Source organism: Neovison vison, chromosome 3 (genome assembly GCF_020171115.1).
Source record: "Neovison vison isolate M4711 chromosome 3, ASM_NN_V1, whole genome shotgun sequence".
Classification (NCBI taxonomy): Eukaryota; Metazoa; Chordata; class Mammalia; order Carnivora; family Mustelidae; genus Neogale; species Neogale vison.
This window is the reverse complement of record NC_058093.1, coordinates 90,496,080-90,520,905: the sequence shown is the minus strand read 5'-3', so window position 1 is coordinate 90,520,905 and position 24,826 is coordinate 90,496,080. Positions and strand designations below refer to the sequence as shown.

Below are 24,826 nucleotides of genomic sequence, written 5' to 3'. Positions count from 1 at the left end.
GACTCCTTTCCTTGGTGAATATTCACTGATTGCTTACTAAGTCCCAGCACTCTATAGCCAGTGTCAGAATGCCCCAAAAGGCATTTGCAGTAACAGTCAACACAGTGTCCTGATGGCCTACAGGAGTCTGGAGTAGAGATACACTCCCATGCAAGGTACAGTGTTTGCTCTAATACAACAGAGGAGCTATTTTAATAAAAAGAAAATAATAGTATTATAACGAGGTCAGTTGCATATTGTGGAAACTGTGAAAGACATGCTTATATCTAGACTAAGATGACCGTGTGTGTGTGTGTGTGTGTGTGTGTGTGTATCATGTGGGTATTGAGGAAAAGTTAAACTGAAAAATAAATGTGAATACAAGTTAGCCACGTGAAAAATAGGTAAGGAAATAGAACATTCAAATGTATCTAGCAGAGTTGACAATTAGCAAATTGAATAGAATGGTTTAATTTGGATATACATTTCAGAAAATAAAGATTTATCCTCCCTTATCTCTGAGTCTGTGTAGTTCATATGAAATTATATAATATGAAATTATATGGAAAGAAAACCCTGCCTAATAGTATGTAGAAAACTTTTGCATTGCTTCATACTTCCCATAGCTTAAATAATCCATTTGGCATTAATACCGCTTCAGAATAACAGACTGTGCTATATAATGTGCTAATATAGATATCAATCTGAAATTTTGTTACTTTCCAATTTGCTCCCATGCACTGTGAGTAAATTTAAAAATGGCAGTGCAGGTAAATCACAGGGTGAAGAAAATGTTATAGAATTAACAAAATAAGTTTTAAATAGGTGTCTAATGTTATGTGAGAGGTATTTAATCAATTATCAAATTCAACTTCTTTGTAAAAATACACGGTTCCTGCCATCCTGGTAAAAAATTACTTGAGAAATTATGCTTCTTTTTTTTTTTTATTAATTCTGAAACAAATGTTCATTTTCTCACTGAACTCTGTTCTCTACTTAACACTGGCAGAGTAGGAAGGTTATTGTAGATGTCTTTCAAATGTGGATTAAATTAATCTCATTTTTCCTTATTATCCATAAAACTAATAGGTACAACAGGCACTTTTACAGATACCAGCTGTTCCAGACTTAAGTACCCCTGTCCTCCCAAGCATGCAGGTCACTATCAGATGATCTGCCTTGTCAATTCTGACCCCATGCCTAGTCCATTCAAATCCCAGGGTTTTGTGAATATAGCAAAAACATAGAACTTGACACTCCACAAAGGTTTTGCCATTTCAGACTTTCATGGATTAATTATAGATTCTGTTCTCAGCAGTCACTTTACACATATAGGTTTCTAAGCAACATTATCCTGCAGGTTCAAAATGGAAAAGAGAACAGGAACTTATGAAAATATGCTTTACTATATAATACAGGCATTCTTGTATATCTGATGCATATTTATATTTACCAACATTCTTCTTATTTTTTTTTTTTTCAGGTTTGATTAGTCTTGGCACTCCACCAAACAGAGTTACCAGCAGCCTCAAGTTGCCAAGGGTGGAAAACAGAGAAGTATTTAAATCTTTGGAAAATCAAACGCTTCTAACAATAGAAATTCATTCTTTCATCTTGAATATATCACTTCCTATTGGTTTTGGTTTTTTCATCTCCACCCCCAAAAGTAGTACTTTTGCTACTCACATAAGTATACTCTATAGCACAAGTACCTTCTGTCACATAATTCTAAGAATTCTGACAAGGTTGAGAACATACAACAGTCAAGTGTATAAAGCCCAATAAACGACACAAGGTATTGGAAGAACTATGGAGCCCGACATCCTTTTCACCCACGGAGGTCCCTCTCCTCAGGGACCTTCTACTTTCTTCATTCATAGTATTTGAGACTTTGAAGGGAGAAATTTCTGTTCTTTGAAATCTTTGTATACTATCATGGCCATTCTGCATGCTGGCTAGATTCCACTAATTTATTATAGAATGAAGCTTTAAAAAAAATGAATCAGTTAAGGAGAATGAAGGCAAACACTCTTAATGGTTTATGCTAATTGAGTGCTGACTAAATACTAGGTGCTGTTCTAACCAACATGTATTAACTCACTGAATTTCATTAACCCTCTGAGACCGATACTAACATTATCCTTATTTCTAAAAGAGAAAACTGAGGCATGAAGAGACAAATAATTATACAAAGACACAGCTTGTAAGTGGTAAAAAGCAAGGAAGGGGCTAGGCTGGATCCAGCTAGATGTTCTGGCTCTAGAACCTCTGCTTTTAACCAATATTCTATGCAGCCTCTTTTACTTTCTCATCAAAACTGCAGTTTCCAGTCTCCCTCCCCCTGCTAATCAGAATCCAACCAAGCAAGCAATTGAGGCCAAAGAATCCCTTTTATTCTGCAAATGAAGCTTTAAGACAAATCCTAACAACCTAATTATACAACTAACATAACTAATTCCTAAGAAGGCTAGTTATTTTTATTATCTACCAAGCAATTATAGATTATAAGGGGTATAGAGATTATATGCAATAGACTCTTCCTAGGGAACTTGAAATTTTGAGGGGGAGGTGAATCCTATAAACAAAAATGAAACAAAGGAAAGGCATAGGGTAAAAACTAAGTAGATGATAAGGATATGAAGGACACATGACAAGTCCTAAATGTTTTTCAAAGGAAGGAGACCACTATGGGCTGCAGTTCTAGGGGGAAAAAAAATCCGAAAGCCTTAATTGCATTCAGGGATTGAGTTGAATTATAAAGATCTCCTAAAATAGAGACCATTTGAAAGTCTATAAAATCTCTCTCATTCTAATTTAACAACATGAGTAAAGATGCAGGGTTTGAAGAAAGAATAAGGAAAAAATATAACAAGATGAAACCAGAGAGGGAGACAAACCACAGGAGATTTTTCATCATAGGAAAAAAAACTGAAGATTGCCGGAGGGGAGTGAGTGGTGGGATGGGGCAACTGGGTGAAGGACATTAAGGGATGTGATGTAATGAGCACTGGGTATTATATAAGACTGATGAATCACTGACCTCTACCTCTGAAACCAATAACACATTATATGTTAATAAAGAAAATAGTTAAAGTGATCAATTGCATGTTATGTGAATTCTGCCATAATAAAAACCAGTACATCACCAAAAATATTTTTAAAAAGAATATGATATGTTCATGAGACAAAAATGGTATGAGCAAAACAGGAGCAAAGGGCAAATTTGACATAGAAGAGAAATTTCTGGTGAGATGGATCATGTAGGTTAAGGTGATACCTGGAGGGGCACCTGGGTGGCTCAGTGGGTTAAAGCCTCTGTCTTCAGCTCAGGTCATGGTCTCAGGGTCCTGGGATCTAGCCCCGCATCTGGCTCTCTGCTCAGCAGGGAGCCCGCTTCCTCCTTTCTCTCTGCCTGCCTCTCTGCCTACTTGTGATCTCTGTCTGTCAAATAAATAAAATCTTTAAAAAAAAAAAAAAGATAATACCTGGAGAGGAGGTAATGGATTACACTTTGTGATGCAGAAAACAGGGAGTTAATATTTTAAGGAGGACCACAATGAAAGCACTGTTGTCTATGATATGCAGAAATTCCTAGAAAATCAAGGCAGAAAAAGAGAAAGCAAGTAGAAGACCATCAATATTCAGTAATGAAAGAACAAAAAGATGGTCCATAATAGTGACAGTGGATAAGAAAAAATATTTGGTGAATAAATAGCTCAGGGGTACAGGAACAGAGGGAGTTAATAATTATGAGGTTTGATTCTAATTGGTTATAAAAAATGTAATAATTTTACTAACAAGAGAAATAGGAGAGGTTCTAATTTTTAGGTAGGAAAATGACATTGGCATGTTAAATTATGAGTTGACATCAAGAATATTAAAGGGAATTTTCAGTAAATGTCTAGAGATTTCACACTTTCCACTAGTGAGGAAATAAATCAGGAAATCTGGACTTGGGGTAATATTAAATAATGAATGTCTCAATATGAATCATCACAATCATTGAACTCCCTAAAAAGGAAAATATGCCCATTAGTGGGAAGAAAGTTTTTTCAGGAGTTGCTCTTCTACAGTCAGAAACAGAAAACATAGGGAACGGCATTTGATCGTTGAAGAAAGTGATAGGGACACCATTACATGGCTTATCTCTTGGTCCAGATTTGGGGAAAAAAGAAAATGGGTGTGGTTAGTGGTTAGAGAACTAATGGAAGAGTGAAATGGAAAGTGTACAATAAATATAATGCAGGTAAAGACAGAAAAGCAGGCTCACAGATACGTTAGAATAGGCCGGATGCAGTGTAATCAGATTGTATTGAGAGAGAAGAAACACTAAATCCCAGAAGCCATCAGACCCAGGCTATCGTCAAGCTACAACAGAAAGTGAAAACAGAGAACAAGAGTCAAGAATGTTATCAAAATGTGTATATTGCTTTAGGTAGCATAGACATTTTCACAATATTTATTCTTCCAATCCAGGAGCATCTTTTTCAAAGAAATGGAACAAATAATTTTAAAATTTATATGGAACCAGAAAAGACCTCGAATAGCCAAAGGGATATTGAAAAAGAAAGCCAAAGTTGGTGGCATCACAATTCCAGACTTCAAGCTTTATTACAAAGCTGTCATCATCAAGACAGCATGGTACTGGCACAAGAACAGACACATAGACCAATGGAACAGAATAGAGAGCCCAGAAATAGACCCTCAACTCTATGGTCAACTAATCTTCGACAAAGCAGGAAAGAATGTCCAATGGAAAAAAGACAGCCTCTTTAATAAATGGTGTTGGGAAAATTGGACAGCCACGTGCAGAAAAATGAAATTGGACCATTTCCTTACACCACACACAAAAATAGATTCAAAATGGATTAAGGACCTCAATGTGAGAAAGGAATCCATCAAAATCCTTGAGGAGAACACAGGCAGCAACCTCTTCAACCTCAGCCGCAGCAACATCTTCCTAGGAACATCGCCAAAGGCAAGGGAAGCAAGGGCAAAAATGAACTTTTGGGATTTCATCAAAATCAAAAGCTTTTGCACAGCAAAGGAAACAGTTAACAAAACCAAAAGACAACTGACAGAATGGGAGAAGATATTTGCAAATGACATATCAGATAAAGGACTAGTGTCCAAAATCTATAAAGAACTTAACAAACTCAACACCCAAAGAACAAATAATCCAATCAAGAAATGGGCAGAGGACATGAACAGACATTTCTGCAAAGAAGACATCCAGATGGCCAACAGACACATGAAAAAGTGCTCCATATCACTCGGCATCAGGGAAATACAAATCAAAACCACAATGAGATATCACCTCACACCAGTCAGAATGGCTAAAATCAACAAGTCAGGAAATGACAGATGCTGGCGAGGATGCGGAGAAAGGGGAACCCTCCTACACTGTTGGTGGGAATGCAAGCTGGTGCAACCCCTCTGGAAAACAGCATGGAGGTTCCTCAAAATGTTGAAAATAGAATTGCCCTATGACCCAGCAATTGCACTACTGGGAATTTACCCTAAAGATACAAACGTAGTGATCCAAAGGGGCACATGCACCCGAATTTTTATAGCAGCAATGTCGACAATAGCCAAACTATGGAAAGAACCTAGATGTCCATCAACAGATGAATGGATCAAGAAGATGTGGTATATATACACAATGGAATACTATGCAGCCATCAAAAGAAATGAAATCTTGCCATTTGCGACCACATGGATGGAACTAGAGCGTATCATGCTTAGCGAAATAAGTCAAGCGGAGAAAGACAACTATCATATGATCTCCCTGATATGAGGGAGTGGTGATGCAACATGGGGGCTTAAGTGGGTAGGAGAAGAATCCATGAAACAAGATGGGATAGGGAGGGAGACAAACCATAAGTGACTCTTAATCTCACGAAACAAACTGTGGGTTGCTGGGGGAGGGGGGTTGGGAGAAGGGGGGTAGGGTTATGGACATTGGGGAGGGTATGTGCTTTAGGGTAAATTGGAAGGGGAGATGAACCATGAGAGACTATGGACTCTGAAAAACAATCTGAGGGGTTTGAAGTGGTGGGGGGGTGGGAGGTTGGGGTACCAGGTGGTGGGTATTATAGAGGGCACGGCTTGCATGGAGCACTGGGTATGGTGAAAAAATAATGAATACTGTTTTTCTGAAAATAAATAAATTGGAAAAAAAAAAAAAGAATGTTATAAAAAATTATGGAAAGATTGTTAAGTGTGCTAAGGCATCAGTAAAAATGCTGTGGTTGTCAAGAAACACTGTCTAAGTGGAAAGCAAAAGAAGAAAGACAATCGGGTGTAAATTACTTATGGAAATGGAAAGGAACCATGGTACGTGGTTGGAGGAGAGCATTGTTTAACACTTAGCTTTATCAACGTGTCAGTAAAACATAGAACTACACATTGAAAATTCTACTTGGTAGAAATCCTAAAAAGTTAATGAGGTTTGCAACAGCATGATGCATTTGAATATGACATGATGTTTGATTGAGTCTTCTATTCTGCAAGAGTGATAATCTAAGCCATACACTATGTTATTGTAGGTGTTGCAAATAAGGCTAAGTACAAAAAATTGTGCTAATTATGTATTTTACTTATGTCATTTTTAAAGTTACATAATTAAAATTCAATTAAGAAAAAAATCTGTTCATGAATTTCTTCTCTAAGAAACAGATTCACGTAATGGTTTGTTTTAGCATAACTTCTTATAACATTCTCTCTCAAAACATTTTTAACCAGATATGCTATACTAAAAAGCTGAGAATAGCAAGTTGAATATGCACCTAATAGTTGATTTCTGGCAAACTTTGCTTATTTTTGTATTATAAGCCAAAAAAAAAAAAAACCCACAAAAACAGAGTACATTTTAATGGGCACATGGAATAGAAATGTCTTCCCTTTCAAACAATTACTTCACTCCTACAAGTTATAACCATCTTTGAAGAGGAACCCTGGATTCACTTGTCCCCTTGCCTATTTCTGCAGGTACTCTACTGCTTTCCTAGGAATTTTGAATTCATCATCACCCCCTCAAAGACTTATTCATAAATCACAGTACATTGATTTCATTTGCTGAATTCATGACATAAATCTCTCAAAAGGAAAAAAAAAGTTTTAATATGTATACTTTCTTTTACTGCTTCCTATAAAAAAGTCTCTTCTAACACTATGTCACAGATTTTTTCCCCCTTAGTTACCATTTACAACTTTCTCATTCAAGTCAAAAATACAAAAAGAATAAAGTTTTCAGTCACATTGCTTACACAGAGATGTGGGGCAATTAAAGTGGCTTAATAGCAACTAGTCACAAGGGACTTGTAAGAAAAATTCAGCATTATTTGAGCTAAATCTAAAAAACTATATACTCTTGAAGTTGACAGAATCAATTCAATATCATTAAATCTACTAACCCATGGTTTTATTATATCTTTTCCCCACTAGATAATCTTTTTCTGTTTCATTTTATTTCTTTACCACCAAATACAGATTGATTTCTAGTTCATGTATAAAGCCTTATATTATTGTCATAGTCTATTATTGGTTGTCAGAAACACTATGTAACAAATAAAACAAAAAATAGTTTTAAAAAGCCAAGCCAAATTTCACTGTATCAATTAGGAGCTTCTAGAGATAGGCTAATGATCGCTTACATACTGTGTTGATTATAGAAGTCGCAAATTCTCCCCTTGGTTTATGTGTGCAGCCCCTTAGTAGTTCAACCCATCAGTAGGAGTCTATTCCTCCATTCCCTGAATCTGGATTTGGCCATGTGATTTTCCTTAACCAGTAATACATTAGTACATATGGCTTATAAAATGTTTGCCTATTCTCAATTCTGAGAACCATGTGACCATCCCAAACTAGTCTGTTGAATGAAAGACTCATGGTCAGTAACCCAGAATACAGCATGCCAACTGCCAGACACATGATGGAGGCCATCCTAGATCATCCAGCTGCCATCTGATCCGAAGCTGGCCAGAGATCTGAAGAACTGACACGGACCAGAAGAACCACCAGCTAACCCATAGAAGAGTGGGATAAATAAGCGGTTATAGTTTTAAGACACTGAATTCTGGGATGGTTTGCTACGCAATCAAAACTAGTTGATATGCACCAATCTCTCAACTCCTAAACTAAGGGTTAAAAAAGAAATACATGTAATTACATTTAAACTGATGTATCAAAGAGAAATAATTCTGATCAGGGATTATTAGCCTCTCTACTAATAATCTATATCTACTCCTATATCTAATAATCTAATAATCTCTCTACTCCCACCCTCACACACCTGCTAAGACTTAACTTGGTAGTGATCCAATACCAGGATGTTGATTCACATGTGAATGACTATCCATTTCTGAGGTCTACCTAGTATCTTTGTGGGTGCTCCATGCTATGGTAGATGCATTAGCTTGACAGTGTCTTCTCATTCCTTTCCTCCATTCCTAATCAGACTCATAAACTATAACAACTTTAGAGGCCACCATAGGTTTCAAAGTTCAAGTTTAACAATAAGCAAAGGCCCCAATTCTCTGCCACATTGACATTATCCAGCAGTTTCTGATTCTGCAAACAGAATCCTTGTCAGACCATCTAATGTGATCTACTAGGGCAGTTCCCTGAGCCTGAGTACCTTCGCAGGAAACTTTTCAGCCTCCTGTCTTAAGACTAATTCTCAACATAAAAAAGTTAGTACTTGACCACATCGTCTTCTACTCTCTATTACTGTCAGCTATTCTGACACATTCATGAGAAAGTGCGAAGCTCTGAATCTATGAGGAAATGCGAAGCTCTGAATCTATGAGTAATCCTAATACTGATCACTCAACATTCCTGAGTTCTCCATGTCAGTTTTGCCTCCAAGACCTGAATTACACCTCATATTGACTCTACAGAACTTCAGTAGAATGTTCTACAGATGACTCAGAATTCTTTATATTTTCTTTCTCTAACATACTGTTCCTCATGAATTTTTCTGCTCCTCATATTGTGTGACTTCTACCTGTGGTTTCAATATCTCTTGTTCAGGTATGTTAGTGCCGTGGAGGGATCTGGTCTTGATCGGTATTATATGGTAAGGGACTTTAGGACAATCATGCCTATGAAGGGGATCAGAATATACCACCCCAAAATAAGCTACTGTGACATAAGGATTATTGTAAACTGTAATAGTAGATGCAGAAAATCCTCTCTACCCTGTCCCTATCTACTTAACAATAGGACATACATTTTCTTTGTGAAGTTGTCCCCTCTCTGATCGGGAGAGAAGAGCAATCATTATCACTGGAGTTGGAGATAGCACTAAAATGTGTCTACATAAGCAACATCTTACTGAACAACGATTATCTTCCATTAGTTTTCCCATGTACCTCTCTCCACACAATTTACCTCCTCTAGAAACCCAAACTCTTTTTTGTTTCTTTTTATTTTTGTTTAGCTAGTTCTCTGCAGTTGATCATCCTCTGTTAAAATGGTCTATCACTTCTTTTCTATGAAGGTCTCCATATACAGAAAAAAATTAACATTAAACTTTTTGTGAGCTTTTTCTGATTAGCTCTTCTATCAGTTTAATTCATATTTCATTAACCCAAACCCAAAAGGCTATAGGAAAAATTATTTCCTCCCCAACTTGACACAGGCCATCTTCCTGGAAAGACTCCAATATTTTAAGAAACTATGAATTCATAGAAGACATACTGAACACACAGCCTACAACTTAATGAGGAGGAAATCCCATGTTCTCTTTCCCTCTGCACTAATCATTTCTCACTCCAGATTCTGCTTTCTGTAATTTGATGATGATGTTATCCTGTGTCTTCCATTGCAGTATAAACATTATCCCTTGACTCACTACTTGCTGACACCCTATGCACAATGCTCATCTTTTATTCTTACCTTTTTTTCAATCTTAGTAATTTCAATGCATAATAAAGCACGCTCCTTTTCCTCTTTCCAATATTTACAATTATCTAAATAGGTAATTTGAAAATTGTGTTAGCTAATAAATATGTCTGAAAGTATTTCTTTATTTTATAAAATCTGAAAAAAATGAGTAGCTAAGATTCTCACATATTGAGAATGTCTTTATGACATGTACCAAGCAAATTAAAATAATACACTTTAAAGGTGACATTTTTACCTTTAAAATTGCACACAGAAAAAATTAACATAATCAAATGAATTTTGGGGCACTCATAAAAGGATATGGAACTAGCCCATTTAAAGAAAAAGAAAAAGATATTTCCAGTACAATATCATTTTTAAAAAAGGCATACTGCCACCACTAGTCTTGGAAAAAAAAAAAAAAGGTAAAAGCATTATGAAGGAAGATGGTTCAAGATGGTAGTGTAAGAAAACTCTGAACTTACTTCCTCCAGGAACACAACAAATTCACAACTATATATGAAATCATTTTTCTCTGAATAGGACCTGAGAACTAGATGAACAGCACACACACACACACACGCACACACACACAAACACACACAAAATGCACTGAGAAGAGTAAGAGAGACAGAGACACCACGTCTCTGGGATCCTAACCCAGCAGTAGTGACCTCACATTCACAATGGTGATTCCCAAAATACAGAATACTCCCCCAGGGCATGAAGAAATTATGTCCTTCATCAGGTACTCTGACTCTGGGGGCTATCATCAGAAAGGTGCTTCCCACCCCAAATGTCTGGTTTTAAAAATCAATAGGGATTGGGGCGCCTGGATGGCTCAGTGTGTTAAACTGCTGCCTTCGGCTCAGATCATGATCTCAGAGTCTGGGATCGAGTCCCGCATCGGGCTCTCTGCTCAGCAGGGAGCCTGCTTCCCTTCCTCTCTCCCTGCCTGCCTCTCTGCCTACTTGTGATCTCTCTCTGTTAAATAAATAAATAAAATCTTTAAAAAAAAAAAAAATAATAAAATAAAAAAAAATCAATAGGGATTAAGATCAGGAGAATCAAAAGAATTATAGGGAATAGAGATTCAACTCTTAAAGTGGTTGCAAAAAAACCTACTCACCCTAAGATCCTGGGCAAAAGTAACAGACGGAAAATTTCCTAGCCCATAAGTGAGAAAGACCCACTTACAAAGTTGAAAGTGGCAGCTGGAAAGATGGGAACCTGCAGTCTTTATCCAGGGACAGAAGCCCTGACAGATACCACTCTTAAATTTCCTCCTAATTTGCTGGCGACAGAACCAATAGGTACCATTTCTGGTGCTCTCCCTCTAGCCTGCTTGTACTATAGAGCATGTTCTGCCCACCCCATGGTATAAGCAGCCTGGGCAAGCTCCTATACCAATTAAACCCATGCAGACCCCAAGCCACAACTGAGAGGGACGAGAGTCTTGAATCCTGCCCTCTTTTCCACAGCTAAGGAGACAAGATGCAAGGACAGGGTGAAGAGCCTGAGCCCAGCCTTCCGTGCACAGCAGCTAAGTTACAACGGGACCAGACACGTGGCCCAGCCATGCCCTTTCTGCCCAGCAGTCAAAACAGTAATGGACCCATTTAGGTGTCCTCAGCCCTGGCCACCAGCAGACAGACTGAGCAGTAACCAACCAGACCAGGCAGTGCCGCAGGTCCTGCCCTCCTTGTAGTAACTACCCACAAGAGGGCTGGGCCAGAGTTCTAAGCCCCGCCCACCCCACAGAGAGACAGAGCAGCAACTGAGAAGGGTTAGCACCCTCAGCCTGGGTTCCTCACCCGCTCCTGTACTGCCGCTGTAGCTCTATGGTATCTCCTTGGCATCTTTAAAGACTTAATCACATTTCCATGGATTAATTTGCTTGGTTAAGTGGTAAAATATGTAACGAGATGAAATGCATTATACCAGATTTATTAAAATGGAATATCAAGACATAAATGAATTTTGTCTTATTGGTATTTATTTGCATGCCAGTAACTCATTTTGGGGGTGGGCGGGGACTGCTTTACTTTGGTCTTTTGTTTTTGTTTTTTGGTCTGGTAAATCAAACTATAAATTCTCCCGCAAAACTTCAAGAGAAGATTACAGTGGTTAAACAAATTAGCAACTTCTTGGAGGGATAAGGTGGCATAAGGAGAGTATTTAGAAAAGTTTATGTAAATTATCAATGTAAACTAATCTTAATTAGTTTTTAAATTCTAGTCAGACCTTAATACACTACCACATCTATAATTATTATAATTATTTCTGATTGTTTAACAACTCTAACACATATTCTAAAAATAATTTAGGGGATAATTATCCTAAATAATCCACAAATGTGTCACAAATACAGTAATATAAAGTTTTAAATTAAATAAAATTATGCTTGTTTTTATCTTCTTTGCATACTCTTTCTCATAAAATCTTGGCAAAAAAAATTGAGTTTGTTTCTCACTTTGTAGGTGAGGAAATTGACAGTATCACACAGGAAGTAAATAGCAAAGTGGGATTTCAGTCTAAACTTGACTGATTCCCAACTCCCAGCTATCATATGTCACTTCTTCAATGTGAGTTAGCACATATACACACTGAAGTGTTACTCGTTTTAATTGCTTTGATTTTAGTGGAGAGGATTAGAATGGTTTGGTTGTATATATACTTTAATTCATATGCTTTCAGTTTAATTTACCACTGTGGAAACAGGATCTGTAATAAGGAAACAACCCCTTAAGTCACCTCTGCCTTCAGACGTGACCTTTAAACTTCACTGAACATAACATAGTCATAGTGGCCTAGTGTATGTGTATCTTTTAACAGTGGTGATTTCCCTTTATCTATTAAATACAACCAAAACTACTTATCTTGGATATTAGTACACCAATGTTCGATGCAGCACTTTTACAACAGTCACAATAATCAAAAAGTAGAAAGAAACCAAGCGTCCATAAACAGATGAGTGGATAAACAAAATGTGGTATACCCATACAAAAGAATCTTACTAAGGGGGAATGAGCTTTCTTCTGGCGGCAGGGAGAGGAGGGAATGAATTCTGATATGTGCTACAGCATGCATGAACTTTGGAAAATATTATGCTAAGTGAAATAAACCACACACAAAAGGTCAAATATTGTATGGTTCCACTAACATGCAATATCTTAAATAGGCAAATTTATAGAAAAAGAAAGCACATCAAAGGTTATGAGGGGTATGTGAAGGGTAGATGGAGAATAATTGCTTAAATAGAGTTTCATTTGAAGTGATAAAAATATTTTGAAGTAGTTGTGATGGTTGCATAATATCATGAACATAATTAATGTCACTGCCTTGTATAATTAAAATGTTAAGATGGTTAATTTTGTTTATTATATGTGTATTGTATTTTATGCATTGTATATATTTCCTGATTTAAAAAATTAATAATGTAATATACCAAAAACTATTAAGTTGTGCACTTTTACTGGGTGAATTATATGGCATATAAACTACATCTCGGGGGCGTCTGGGTGGCTCAGTGGGTTAAAGCCTCTGCCTTCGGCTCAGGTCATGATCTTAGGGTCCTTGGATCGAGCCCTGCATCGAGCCTCACATCAAGCCCTGCATTGGGCTCTCTGCTCAGCAGGGAGCCTGCTTCCCTTCCTCTCTCTCTCTGCCTGCCCCTCTGCCTACTTGTGATCTCTGTCTGTCAAATAAATAAATAAAATCTTTAAAAACAACAACAACAACAAAAACCACTACATCTCAATAAAACTTTTTTTTTTTTTAAACACTTCTTATCTTGGCAGATCAAATTCTTTATTATTGGAGCCCTCCCTAGAATTCCAGCTTCATCTCACACTGATTCAGGCCACACAACCTGCATTCTAATCATATCAAATGATATATGACTCTTTGTCTACCCTGTGTTTTTTCATGCCTTTGTACAAAATTTTTCTGAGTCTTTAGTCTAGAAGAGTAGTTTGGAAATTTTAAATTTGAGAACTTTTACTCTCTTAAAAATTATTGAGGACTTGAGAGAAATTTTGTGTGAGCTGTTCCTATAGCTATTTACCATATTAGAAATTTAAACTAAAAATGTAGTTTTAACCATATAATAATCTCTTAAAATAAAAATGAATTGATTGCATATTAATATAACCAGTATCTTCTAAGAAATGATCTGTGTTTGTTTGTTTTAATATTTCACTTATTTATTTGATAGCGAGAGATCAGGAGTAGGTAGAGAGGCAAGCGGTGGCGGGGGGCGGGGAGAAGGCTCCCTGCTGAGCACAGATGCAAGGCTCCATCCCTGGACCCTGGGATCATGACCTGAGCTGAAGGCAGAAGCTTAATCCACTGAGGCATCCGGGGAACCCCTATCTGTGTTGTTTTAAGTGAAAAGAGGAGACGGCAGGATTCACACATCTACTTCTTCATCCTATCTGTAATGATATTTTAATTGAAGTATGTGAAGAAAATCCAGGCTCACTCAGCTATGAAGTTGGAAGAAAGAGGAGTGTTTTAGTAGACTTTTCAGATAATTCTGGATATTCTTTCACACTATACCAACACATAAGAAGCAGCAGTTACTTAAAGGTTAGCTTCAGTGTAGAATCAGAAACACAATGGTGAACTTTTCATACTCTATTACATTAAAATTCATTGGTCTATCTTACACTTTGAATGGATCATTTACCCACGCATGATTTTATCATGCCATTTGCAAAGTATTGGTTCCCTAAGTTATGCATATCTGTTGACACATTTCATTTAGCAATAACGCCCCCCCCATCACTTCAGTAATATCACCACCCATCTCATCAGAAAAGCCTTTAAGCATTGGGAAGTTATCAAGCTTACTGTGCTTGATACAAGTCTTCCAGAATTCTAATTTTTACTTGAAAGCTTGATTTCTATTATTTGCAGCAGATATTGTAAGTCATTTTCCTTGTAGTGACAGACTCATTGTAGTCATTCTTTAGAAAATGTCTGCCTCATACCTAGTCTGAATAACCATAGTCTGTTCTTCATTCTTTCAGGTAAAACATGGTGTTCCATAAAAGAAGCGTGAACCCAAATAATAGCAAAAATACTTGGTTTCCTTCAGGCAACCATTGCACTTCAGAATGCAGCAAAAGTGCCTTATGTGTATTTCATCACACGGAATATTAAAGAGACGTGTACTGAAGGATCAAGATTCAATAAATTATAAATGTTTTACTCTCTTCAAGGACGTTCTTTAAGTGAAACTGTTTTTTGTTTTTATTTATTTATTTTTTTCCCAGCTGTTAAGCGTCAGTGAAAAATACAATGACTACTAGGACGGTCTGGTGCCATTGTCTTGATTACCACTCAGTTGCCAGCAATTTAGTCACCACTGCTTTTACATCATTAATGAGAATGTCAGTACCATGGAAAAGGTAATTATCTAGTATTATCATAAAAATAACTCTTAGACTCCGTGAACACGTTAACGGGGAACTCCAGGAAACCAAAGTTGAAGACCACAGGTCTAGAATTATCCTTCTTCCTCCTCTCCTCCCCTATTTAGCCCAATCAATTAATAGATTCTTATTGAACTTTACGTTTCCTCAACTCAGGTCAGTGGCATCTTGCACCCTGCCCCAAAGAGATTATTTTTGTTCTCTAGTCCTCTAGTATCTTGTAGATTCTACTGATTTTCAATGTTTGTTTACTTGTAGTTGCTTCTGAAACTATAGCTTCTAAAGGCCTATGGACGCATATTCAGCTTTCTATCAAAAAATTTGGAGCACAGAAAATGAATTAATAAATTAATATATTGTGGGTATAGTGTAAGCACCTCCAAATCTAAACTGTGTCAGCCTAGAAAAACTGGAGGACCACAGTGTTACAATCTAAACTTCATAGATTTAAACTGAATCAATAAAAGTCAAATATATCTGAAGTCTATGATCAGTACAGTTACAGTTGCATTGTTTCTCTCTCTCTCTCTGTCTCTCACGCACACACACAAACACACACACACAAACACATGCACACAGACACACACAGACATACACACAAGCACATGCACACACATACACAGACACACACACAAGCACATGCACACACATACACAGACACACACACAGCCAAAATGGCATGTTAGCATGTTCTGGAATTTAAAAATTGGTATGAAAAATATCAATAAGTATGGTAACTTTACTTAGAGAACAAAGAAATGAAAATGTATATTTGTACAAGTATATGATTGAACTAATTTAGAAAATCTGAATAGGCAAATACTGGCCTAGCAGAATGGCAGGCATAGCATGGATTGCCAATATGAAATAAAAAGTTTGAAAATATTTATATGTATATTTATATGAGGAAACATACACTAGATGCTGGAACGCACTGGTTATCAGGTATATTAATGTAAGTTGATATTTTCTATAAATTAGACAGTTGTAGCTGAAAAATTATGAAATTATTGTAAAAAATATGGGACAATACAACTTTTTACATACAGTTGATGAACTATAAACTGATATGTCTTTTTGGACAGAAATTTGTGCAACTATAAAAAATAAAATAAACACCAACTGACTTTGCTATCCTATTTCTAGGATTCTGTGCTAAAGAAATACATAATATGAATAAAGATATCTAGATGCACAAATGTTCATTGTGACATTGTAGGTAATGATGAAATACCAGAAACAAATGTTTATCAGAAGAAAATAATCAAATAGTTTATCTTTAGTACATAATAGGCATAGGCTTTCTAAAGAATGAGATAGAATTTTATATACTGAAAAAAATGGTTTTCAAGATATTTGATAGTTTAAAAAAAGCAGCTGAATAATGCATAAAGGATCATTCAGTTTTGTAATTAAAAATTACATACACACACATGAAAAAATTCTGAAGGCATGACAGCCATGAGCTGTGGATGAGTATATGGAATTGGTGTTGCAATGATGAGGGAGAAATTTCATTTTTAAATCCATATTACTTGAATACTTTACAATTAATTTAATAAACTAATTTGCAATTTAAAAAGTAATGAAAAGGACTGACCTCAAGTATCATGAAATTGGAAATGTGGGGGATATATGGAAATCACATAGAAAGAAAAGAGATAGGTTGCATGAGGAATATATTGAAAGTTCAAGATTAGAAACTAATAATCAAAATATACATACAGGACATGCTAAGAGTAAATTGATTTTTTGACTTTGGCGGATCAGATAATATAGTTGCATTATTCTTGAACATAAACTCAAAAAAATGTAATTGCTACATGCAATTACCACTCTAATTTCTCTGCTAATGCAAATGATACTCATTTCACCCAATTACTTTTTTTAAAAATTATTGTACTTACTTTCAACGATTATTTGTCTGTCTTCCCAGTTATCTTTAATAAGCTGTATATTTCCAAAGTGTGCATCACTGTAAAAGATTCGGTTGGTACCTTTTCTTCTTTGATTGTAGTCAAAAGCCAAAGCTATGACATTCTTGAAATAATGTGGATTCTCATATGGCCTTATTGGTGAATTTAAATTGGTTTCATCAGAAAGATGTATACTTTTTAATATTGTTCTCCCTGAATACAGCAAATAGCCTTCATGCCTTAGGCAAGTAACTCCATCCTCTGCCAAATATCCATGGGCACAAGTGCAAGTTCTCCGAGAATTTCCTCTATAAAGACAGAGTTGCTGACATCCACCATTGTCTTTGGCACAAATATTGGTCCCTAAAGAGGAAAAAAATATACATAAGTACACAAACATATATTTGTGTTTTTCAAGTTATTTTTTCTTACAGAAATATTTAAAAAATAATGTTGGTCTGTCTTTTTATTTTTTTTAAAGATTTTATTTATTTATTTGACAGAGAGAGAGAGATCACAAGTAGGCAGAGAGATGGGTGGAAGCAGGCACCCTGCTGAGCAGAGAGCCTGATGTGGGGTTTGGACCCAGGACCCTGAGATCATAACCTGAGCTGAAGGCAGAGGCTTAATCCACTGAGCCACCCAGGTGCTCCTGTCTTTTTATTCTTAATACTGGTGAATGAAAAAAAATCAAGTACTCTAAAGTACTGATTTTTTTTATACCAGTTTAAAATCGTGGATTTCTTCTGCTCCAAACACCATCCAAATAAAAGCATTAAAATTTTCCCTCAATCAGCCAGTTAAGCGTATAAGTCTTTTTTGAAACTTGATGCTGACTTGCAATAGGTTCTATGTATTATAATCTTTAGTACAAGTAACAATTCTTTCAAAACATGAACTGAATTCACCAACAAAGTGTGCACTGCTTTAAAATCTTGCCCATGAAATACGAAAGCTATCAAAGAAATTTACAACTGCAATGCACCTAACCTTCTAAGTATAGTAAGCATAAGTTTTTGCTTCAGCTTGGAGGGAAGATGTAATATATTAAGATTAAGATTTCTCCATCAGGCTAATTTTCCTCCATGAATCCATCATCAGCTCCAAAATTATCACACCTATCTTTGATGTCAAGGAAATTAATTATAATTATTTCAATGGACATTAAAATTGATATTTAATGGCATAAAATAGGCACTTAATTTGACTGAGGTAAATTTTTAAAAAATCCAAACCATCATCATAACAGTTTCAAAATACACATTTTAAAGAAGTGATGACTTCAGAAATATTTCACACCAACAGTAAACTTCTGAAGCTATAGTCACTTTATATATCAAAATATAATCCCAAACACATATTTTTGTCTGCTTTTTATTCTCTAGTATCCTAATGATGCAATGCATTTTTTGCTGAGTAGATAGATATAGATATAGATATAGATATTTTATATTACTTAGCCCAAACCTATAGTGAAGACATTCCAGGTATATAACACTTCCATATACATACACTGTCCTAGGCAAACATATCTATGTATGAACTATTATATATTCATCTCATTAGGCTACTGTATGATTTTTGTAGGAAATTAGATGTAAAAGATAGAATTTTGAGGTTTTTGATTCAGATAAGAATCCCTAACTTAAGTTTGATAAATGTTGAAAAAATAGGAGAGGGATGACATAAGATGTATTAATTATATAAGAATGCTGACCTTTCTCTCTTACTCGATTAAAGATTTTAACCTCCTTCAGGTTGACTCCAAGACCTGTTCTCATGGTTATGGTTTCTGTGGCATCATTCTTGTGGCCTCTTCTTATGGACCCGTTGGCATGTGCTCTGACAAGAAGTTGAACATACATGATCAACAATCTTTAAGTAATTCACATCAAGTCAATTGTTTAAGCTGAAGATAACAGATGGCCAAGAAGAAGGGGAAAAAAAACCAACTTTAGTCTGTGACATTGAAATACTTGAGCCAGGAAAAGCAAGAGTGCCTGACTTTCTGTGGAAATAACATGGCTTTGTGAGATACTTCTTATGACCTTGCTAAGGAATGGCTAATCCTACAAGGGTAAAGCAACTGGCACTGAAATAACATTTTGAGACTCAAATACTTATGAAAAAATAAATTACCTGTCAGACCAGTAGATGTAAGCCCCAAAGACTGCAACTGAAAACATATCCACATTGCTCCCTGACAGCACCATCTCACGATTCCCTCCAGTCTCAAGGTCGATTCTTTCTATTTTGTCTGTACGAGCATCACACCAGTACAATTTGTTTTCCTAAAGATCGATTGAAAAGTAATATTAGAAGCTGTTGGGGATTAAATGATTTATTAAAAAACAAGGGAACAATAAGAATGGATTAATGCAAGTTGGCAGTTAATGTACTTTAAATACTTAAGAAATCCAACACACCTCATAGTCAATGGAGATACCATTTGGCCATGCTATTCCCATGCTTACAAGGATAACCTTCTCTGAGCCATCTAAGCGAGCCTTTCCAATGCAAGGCATCTGTCCCCATTCAGTCCAGAACAAGAATCTGAAATGAAATTGTTGATTTATAGTAATATGCAAATAGACCCAAAACCACAATTATTAATAATAAAGCAGTAAAATCCATACCAATAGAACAAAAATAATACATTTTAGAAATAATACACTTATGTGTTTGTTTATAAAAATAATTTTTTATTGTAAATAATATTTGATTATTCATAGAAATCACAAGGATGGATTAAAATCCCTCCAAAATACTTTGCTCATTCAACTCCCTGTCTGAAATGCTCTTCTCCAACCTGTTTGACTAATTTGTTCTTGTTCCTATTTCAAACATCATTTCCCTCAAAAATTCTGTGTTCTGATTACTGTACCATACATTCTGCATGGATTAGAGTGGCAAATTTACGCTGTTACATTTCTTCTATTTCTGTACAGCGTTATTTTTTATTAATGTCTTTTGTCTCCATGGACAATAAGCTCAAGGAAGACAGTGATTTTTTTTCTCCTTTTCATCTGCTAGGACACTTATAGCACTAGAAAATTAGAAAATTTTTAAAATAAAAATAGTTATAGATAAATATTTGATTTATTAATGCATACATAAAAGCACTATAATTTCAATTCTATCTAATTACATTACTAAATGTAACTATTCTAATTTGAAGTCTGTAAGTTATCCTGGGAAGCAATCATAAAGTGCGGATTCATACAAAAGCAGACATTCCTATTTTAGTAATCTCATAAAGCAAAATGGAATATGGAAGAAAATGAAATACAAAAAGAAAATCCAGAGCATGCTGAAATAAAACACAACAAAAAAACTAAATGTAGAAAAATAGAAGGCATATTATCTGTGCTTTTTTCACTCATTCACTCAACATATGTAATATTTATATTACAAACATATTATAATGCAAAATATATGCTTTCAGGATCCAGTCTTCTGAAGCTGTGCCCACTGAAGTTTTTATCCAATCATCAGAAAATGACAATTAGACTTTAGAAAAATATGGCAATCATTGATTCATTCAGGCAAAATTGGATAATATTCTGTGCATATTAGAATACATATATGTGTGATCATACATGAGAAAATGAGATTGGATAAAGAAAAATCAAAGATGCACATTCATATTTAGTATCCACTTAATGAACTTACTATTCATCCATAAAAAAGATAAACTATAAAAAATATATGTATTCCCTTTATGCATATTCTTTTGATTTATTTTAAAAGTTGATTTTTTTCCTGAAAATGCTATATAAAATAAATGTGTTGGACTTTTACAACCAGATGAAAAAGAGGTGTAGCTAGAATTCCAAGTATATTAGTGCTGAAGAAGCTTTCATTCATATTCACAAGCTCTATAAATCATAAAGAGAAATCTGTAGCAAGAAATCCAACTAATATTTTATTGGTTAGATCTATGCTGAAACAGGCATGAAAAAAATCTATACTTGCATTAAAGTTAGTAATTTTTTTAAACTTTAATGGGGGAGTCTCATTATATTAAAAAAATAAATTAGATAACTGAGAGGCCAAATTTGTTGCCCCATTTAGTATTTTAAAAGAAAATTTTCAGCATTAATAATGCTCCTAAAATGACTAGTCAGTCACTGTGTTAAAATGGCGGGGGATGTGACAATGGGAAGAAGGTACTGTGGGAACCAGCACAGACAGTCAGGTTCATGTCATGTACTTTAACATTTTTCAGAGCTCAAGTATGAAAGGAAATATGTACAATATACATTTTATTTAATAATAACCTGCTTCCAAATGCACTAAGTGAATAATAAAAAATATTACTTTGAGTGAGCAGGGCAAATTAGTCACTTAATATATTTAAGCTCTAATTCTCACAGGTATGGAAACTGTGGCTCTGGAAGTTAATGATCCACAATCGCATAGATGACAAGGAAGGGTTCAAGCCAGGAATTTCACTCAGGCTTTATGAACCCAGGCCTGTGGTGTATTCTCTATGTTGTCTCACCAAGTATAAATATAATACAATGATACAATAATCTTATATCAAATGCTATTTTTCCCTAGGTATAAGGAATAGAACAAAGATCCTCATACTTAAAAACACAAAACAAGCCATGAAAAAAGGTCTTAGTATTGAGAAACAAGTCTCTCTTGTTCTTTTTTCTCAAGTAGTTCCTATATATTTTAAATCTGTAATACTTCCATGCAGGAATCTTGATGAATGATTATAAACTTAAGAATTAAAACTATCCAAAATAAAATAGTCTTAAGTACAGATTTTACTCAAATTTCCCATAGCAATTTGATAAATCATCATTATATATGAAGCCAGATCTGACTACGGGAATCACTTTTATGGCTAAATAATTTATCAACTTAATAAAACTAAAAGATTCTATACCTACTAAAATTAAGCAACACTTTATGAGTGTTAGGAAAGGAGTAATTTATTTGCTTCTTAAACTGAAATTAAAAAATAAGGAATCAAATAGAATTAGCACCTTGAGAACCTTCAGGGATTATAACTAAATGTAGAAAAAGAGCACTAAGCTTATAAAACTACAGGGAGAAACTTATAACTAATTTAAGATAGTAATTTACATAGATGTACTTGAGATAACTTTAATGAACATAGATTTTGGTATCTAAATGTGATTTTTCACAAAGGAAAGAAATGAAAATCTTTGTCACTGGTTTTTGACACCCCATGGAATTAAGATTCAGACAGCATTACAGACTGATTTTGTTCCCATTTGAGTTCAAAATTTGCCACAGTGAAATGTTTGTTGAGGTATATGATATAGTGAAGGAAATTGCCTTTAGAGAATTAGCTTGGTTAATCTAGCACTAAAAATACTTCTCAAGGTTATTCCAGACCTAGAATTGTTCAGACTTGTCTAAATCAAATGCTGTGTTGTATAATTGAAGTTTCTCTGGATAATAATTTGTCCTAGTAATATGGGAATTTACTATTCCCATATCCCCATACTATTCCCTAGTAATATGGGAATTTACAGAGGCTTGCAGTTATATAATTTACAATCACAAAATCAAAAATGGGACATTCCAAATGTGGTTTGAAAGGATTATAAGAATAATGTCAGAAATCATCATAACACAAATATCCACATTGTCTTAATAAGACACCGAAGTTTTTGGCAGGAAAATGTGCAATGAATACACATTATGTTCCAATATTAATGCCCAATTAATTATTGACATTTGAATAACAGGTAAAATATTCCACTTGGTAGCACCGAAAATCCTAAAGTCCCCAAAAGTTTATTGAATGTATCTTATGACCATTGTACCAATAATCAGAATTACCTTACATACAGGTACACTTAGAAAGGAAAACAAATCTTTTTTTTTCCTCTCAAAATTAGTTAGATTAAAGCTCAAAAATATAGAAAATATTACAAATGCCCTTGTATAATTACAAATAAATTTTTTTTTCGAGAAATAAAGCTAACATAAAGCTTTGGCTTTGGTAGGGAAGGGTAAAAAGTGTGAGATAGAAAGAACAGAATGCATAAGGCCAAATTATGATAAAAAGAACAGGATTAAATGTGACGTTTTTAGACATAAGAAAATAGTAAAAAGCAACTAATTTGAATCAATCCTTTTTTTGAATTTAAGATTCTCTTTTTAACTGCTAAACTATTTCCTTTGGACACAGATCTGGGTTTCAATTTTTACAATAAGCTCCCACTTCTTTCTATTCCTATGCCCTTAGGAGATAGCATGATTATATACTTTATCAGATATGCTAAAGAAAGATGAGATAAAACCAAAAATTTCATGCTGGCACAAAAATGAAGATCATGTAATTCTTTTATAGGTAAATGCCTTGATTGAGAATCAAGAATGTTACTGTTGGGACGTCTGGGTGGCTCAGTGGGTTAAGCCTCTCTGCCTTTGGCTCAGCTCATGATCTCAGGCTCCTGGGATCAAGCCCACATCGGGCTCTCTGCTCAGCAGGGAGTCTGCTTCCCCCTCTCTCTGCCTGCCTCTCTGACCACTCGTGATCTCTTTCTGTGTCAAATAAATAAATAAAATCTTAAAAAAAATAATATTATTTTCCCTCTGCCATACTGGGAGGTCAACATTATGTTACTTTATCAGCAAAAAGTACCTAAAAACAAAAAGAAACAAAACAAAAGCCCTACAAATTAACAATAGCAGCTAGCCTTTATGAGAGCATGAGTTTTATCTGACAAAAACTTGCTTGCAATTTTCCATGTCTTAGCAGTTCCATTAAAATTACTTAAAACTCATACTAATCAAATGCTTTGTAGGACAACATGTCAATGTCTCCATCTTTAGGGTATGTGCAAATAATATAAAGCTCTGAATACATTTCGTGAATACATGAATTGACATCCTTCATCCCCTGTGAGGAAACGGTGTAAAGTAGAACCTTCTCTATTCCTGGGAGGGCTTCTTCACATTTCCTTGTTCTTCATTTAATGTGCAGTTTTGTTTTGAGAAAGCATTCCATGCCAATCCCAAATCACTTTTCAAGTGTCCTGAATGTGTTACTATTGCTTAGAGGTTACTGTAATATAAAAAGAACTCAGGCACAGATAGCAGAACACGCGCTAAAAGGAAGAGTCTAGAGACAGTATAACCTTGAACACTACTCTTTTTTTTTTTTTTTGGTCTGTAGTTTGGTGGATGATTCTCAAATGTATTCTTTTAATGCAGTCATGCACTCACATAACAAATATCAAGTAGGTACTTATTATGTGCTAGCGGCTGATGATACCACATGTAGTGGCCTTAGCAACCCTCATGAAACCCACTGATTAATGGTAGAGGCAAAAGGGTAAATAAAGAATTATCTTTAAAAAATGCCAGTAGAAATACTTGAAACTTTAAGTATTTAATTTAATTTGAGTTAAATATTTAAGCTTTAAGTCTCAAAGTCATACAAGTACAGGCTTCAACTCTGAAAATGTGCAGTGGTGAGAGAAGTTGTCATTTCCATAAACAATTCAGAAATGAACTTTTCTTTTGAGCCAAAATAAAAATATAGGCCATTTGGATTGTTCTCTTTTTCTGTTAAAATTTAAAATAATATTTATCATTTATTCTACAGGTCTT

At 35.1% G+C, this 24,826-nt stretch overlaps 1 protein-coding gene across 1 annotated transcript in view; it reads right to left on the bottom strand.

Annotated features, from left to right (window-relative positions):
- LRP1B (LDL receptor related protein 1B) overlaps positions 1-24,826 on the bottom strand; it is a 1,985,448-nt gene that overhangs the window by 462,952 nt on the left and 1,497,670 nt on the right. Inside the window, exons 38-41 of the mRNA XM_044242553.1 lie at positions 19,648-19,774; positions 19,361-19,512; positions 18,939-19,063; positions 17,213-17,584 (exon numbers count right to left, since the gene is read on the bottom strand). Of these exons, the coding sequence (XP_044098488.1) occupies positions 17,213-17,584; positions 18,939-19,063; positions 19,361-19,512; positions 19,648-19,774 (776 nt within the window). The remainder of the gene's footprint in view (positions 1-17,212; positions 17,585-18,938; positions 19,064-19,360; positions 19,513-19,647; positions 19,775-24,826) is intronic.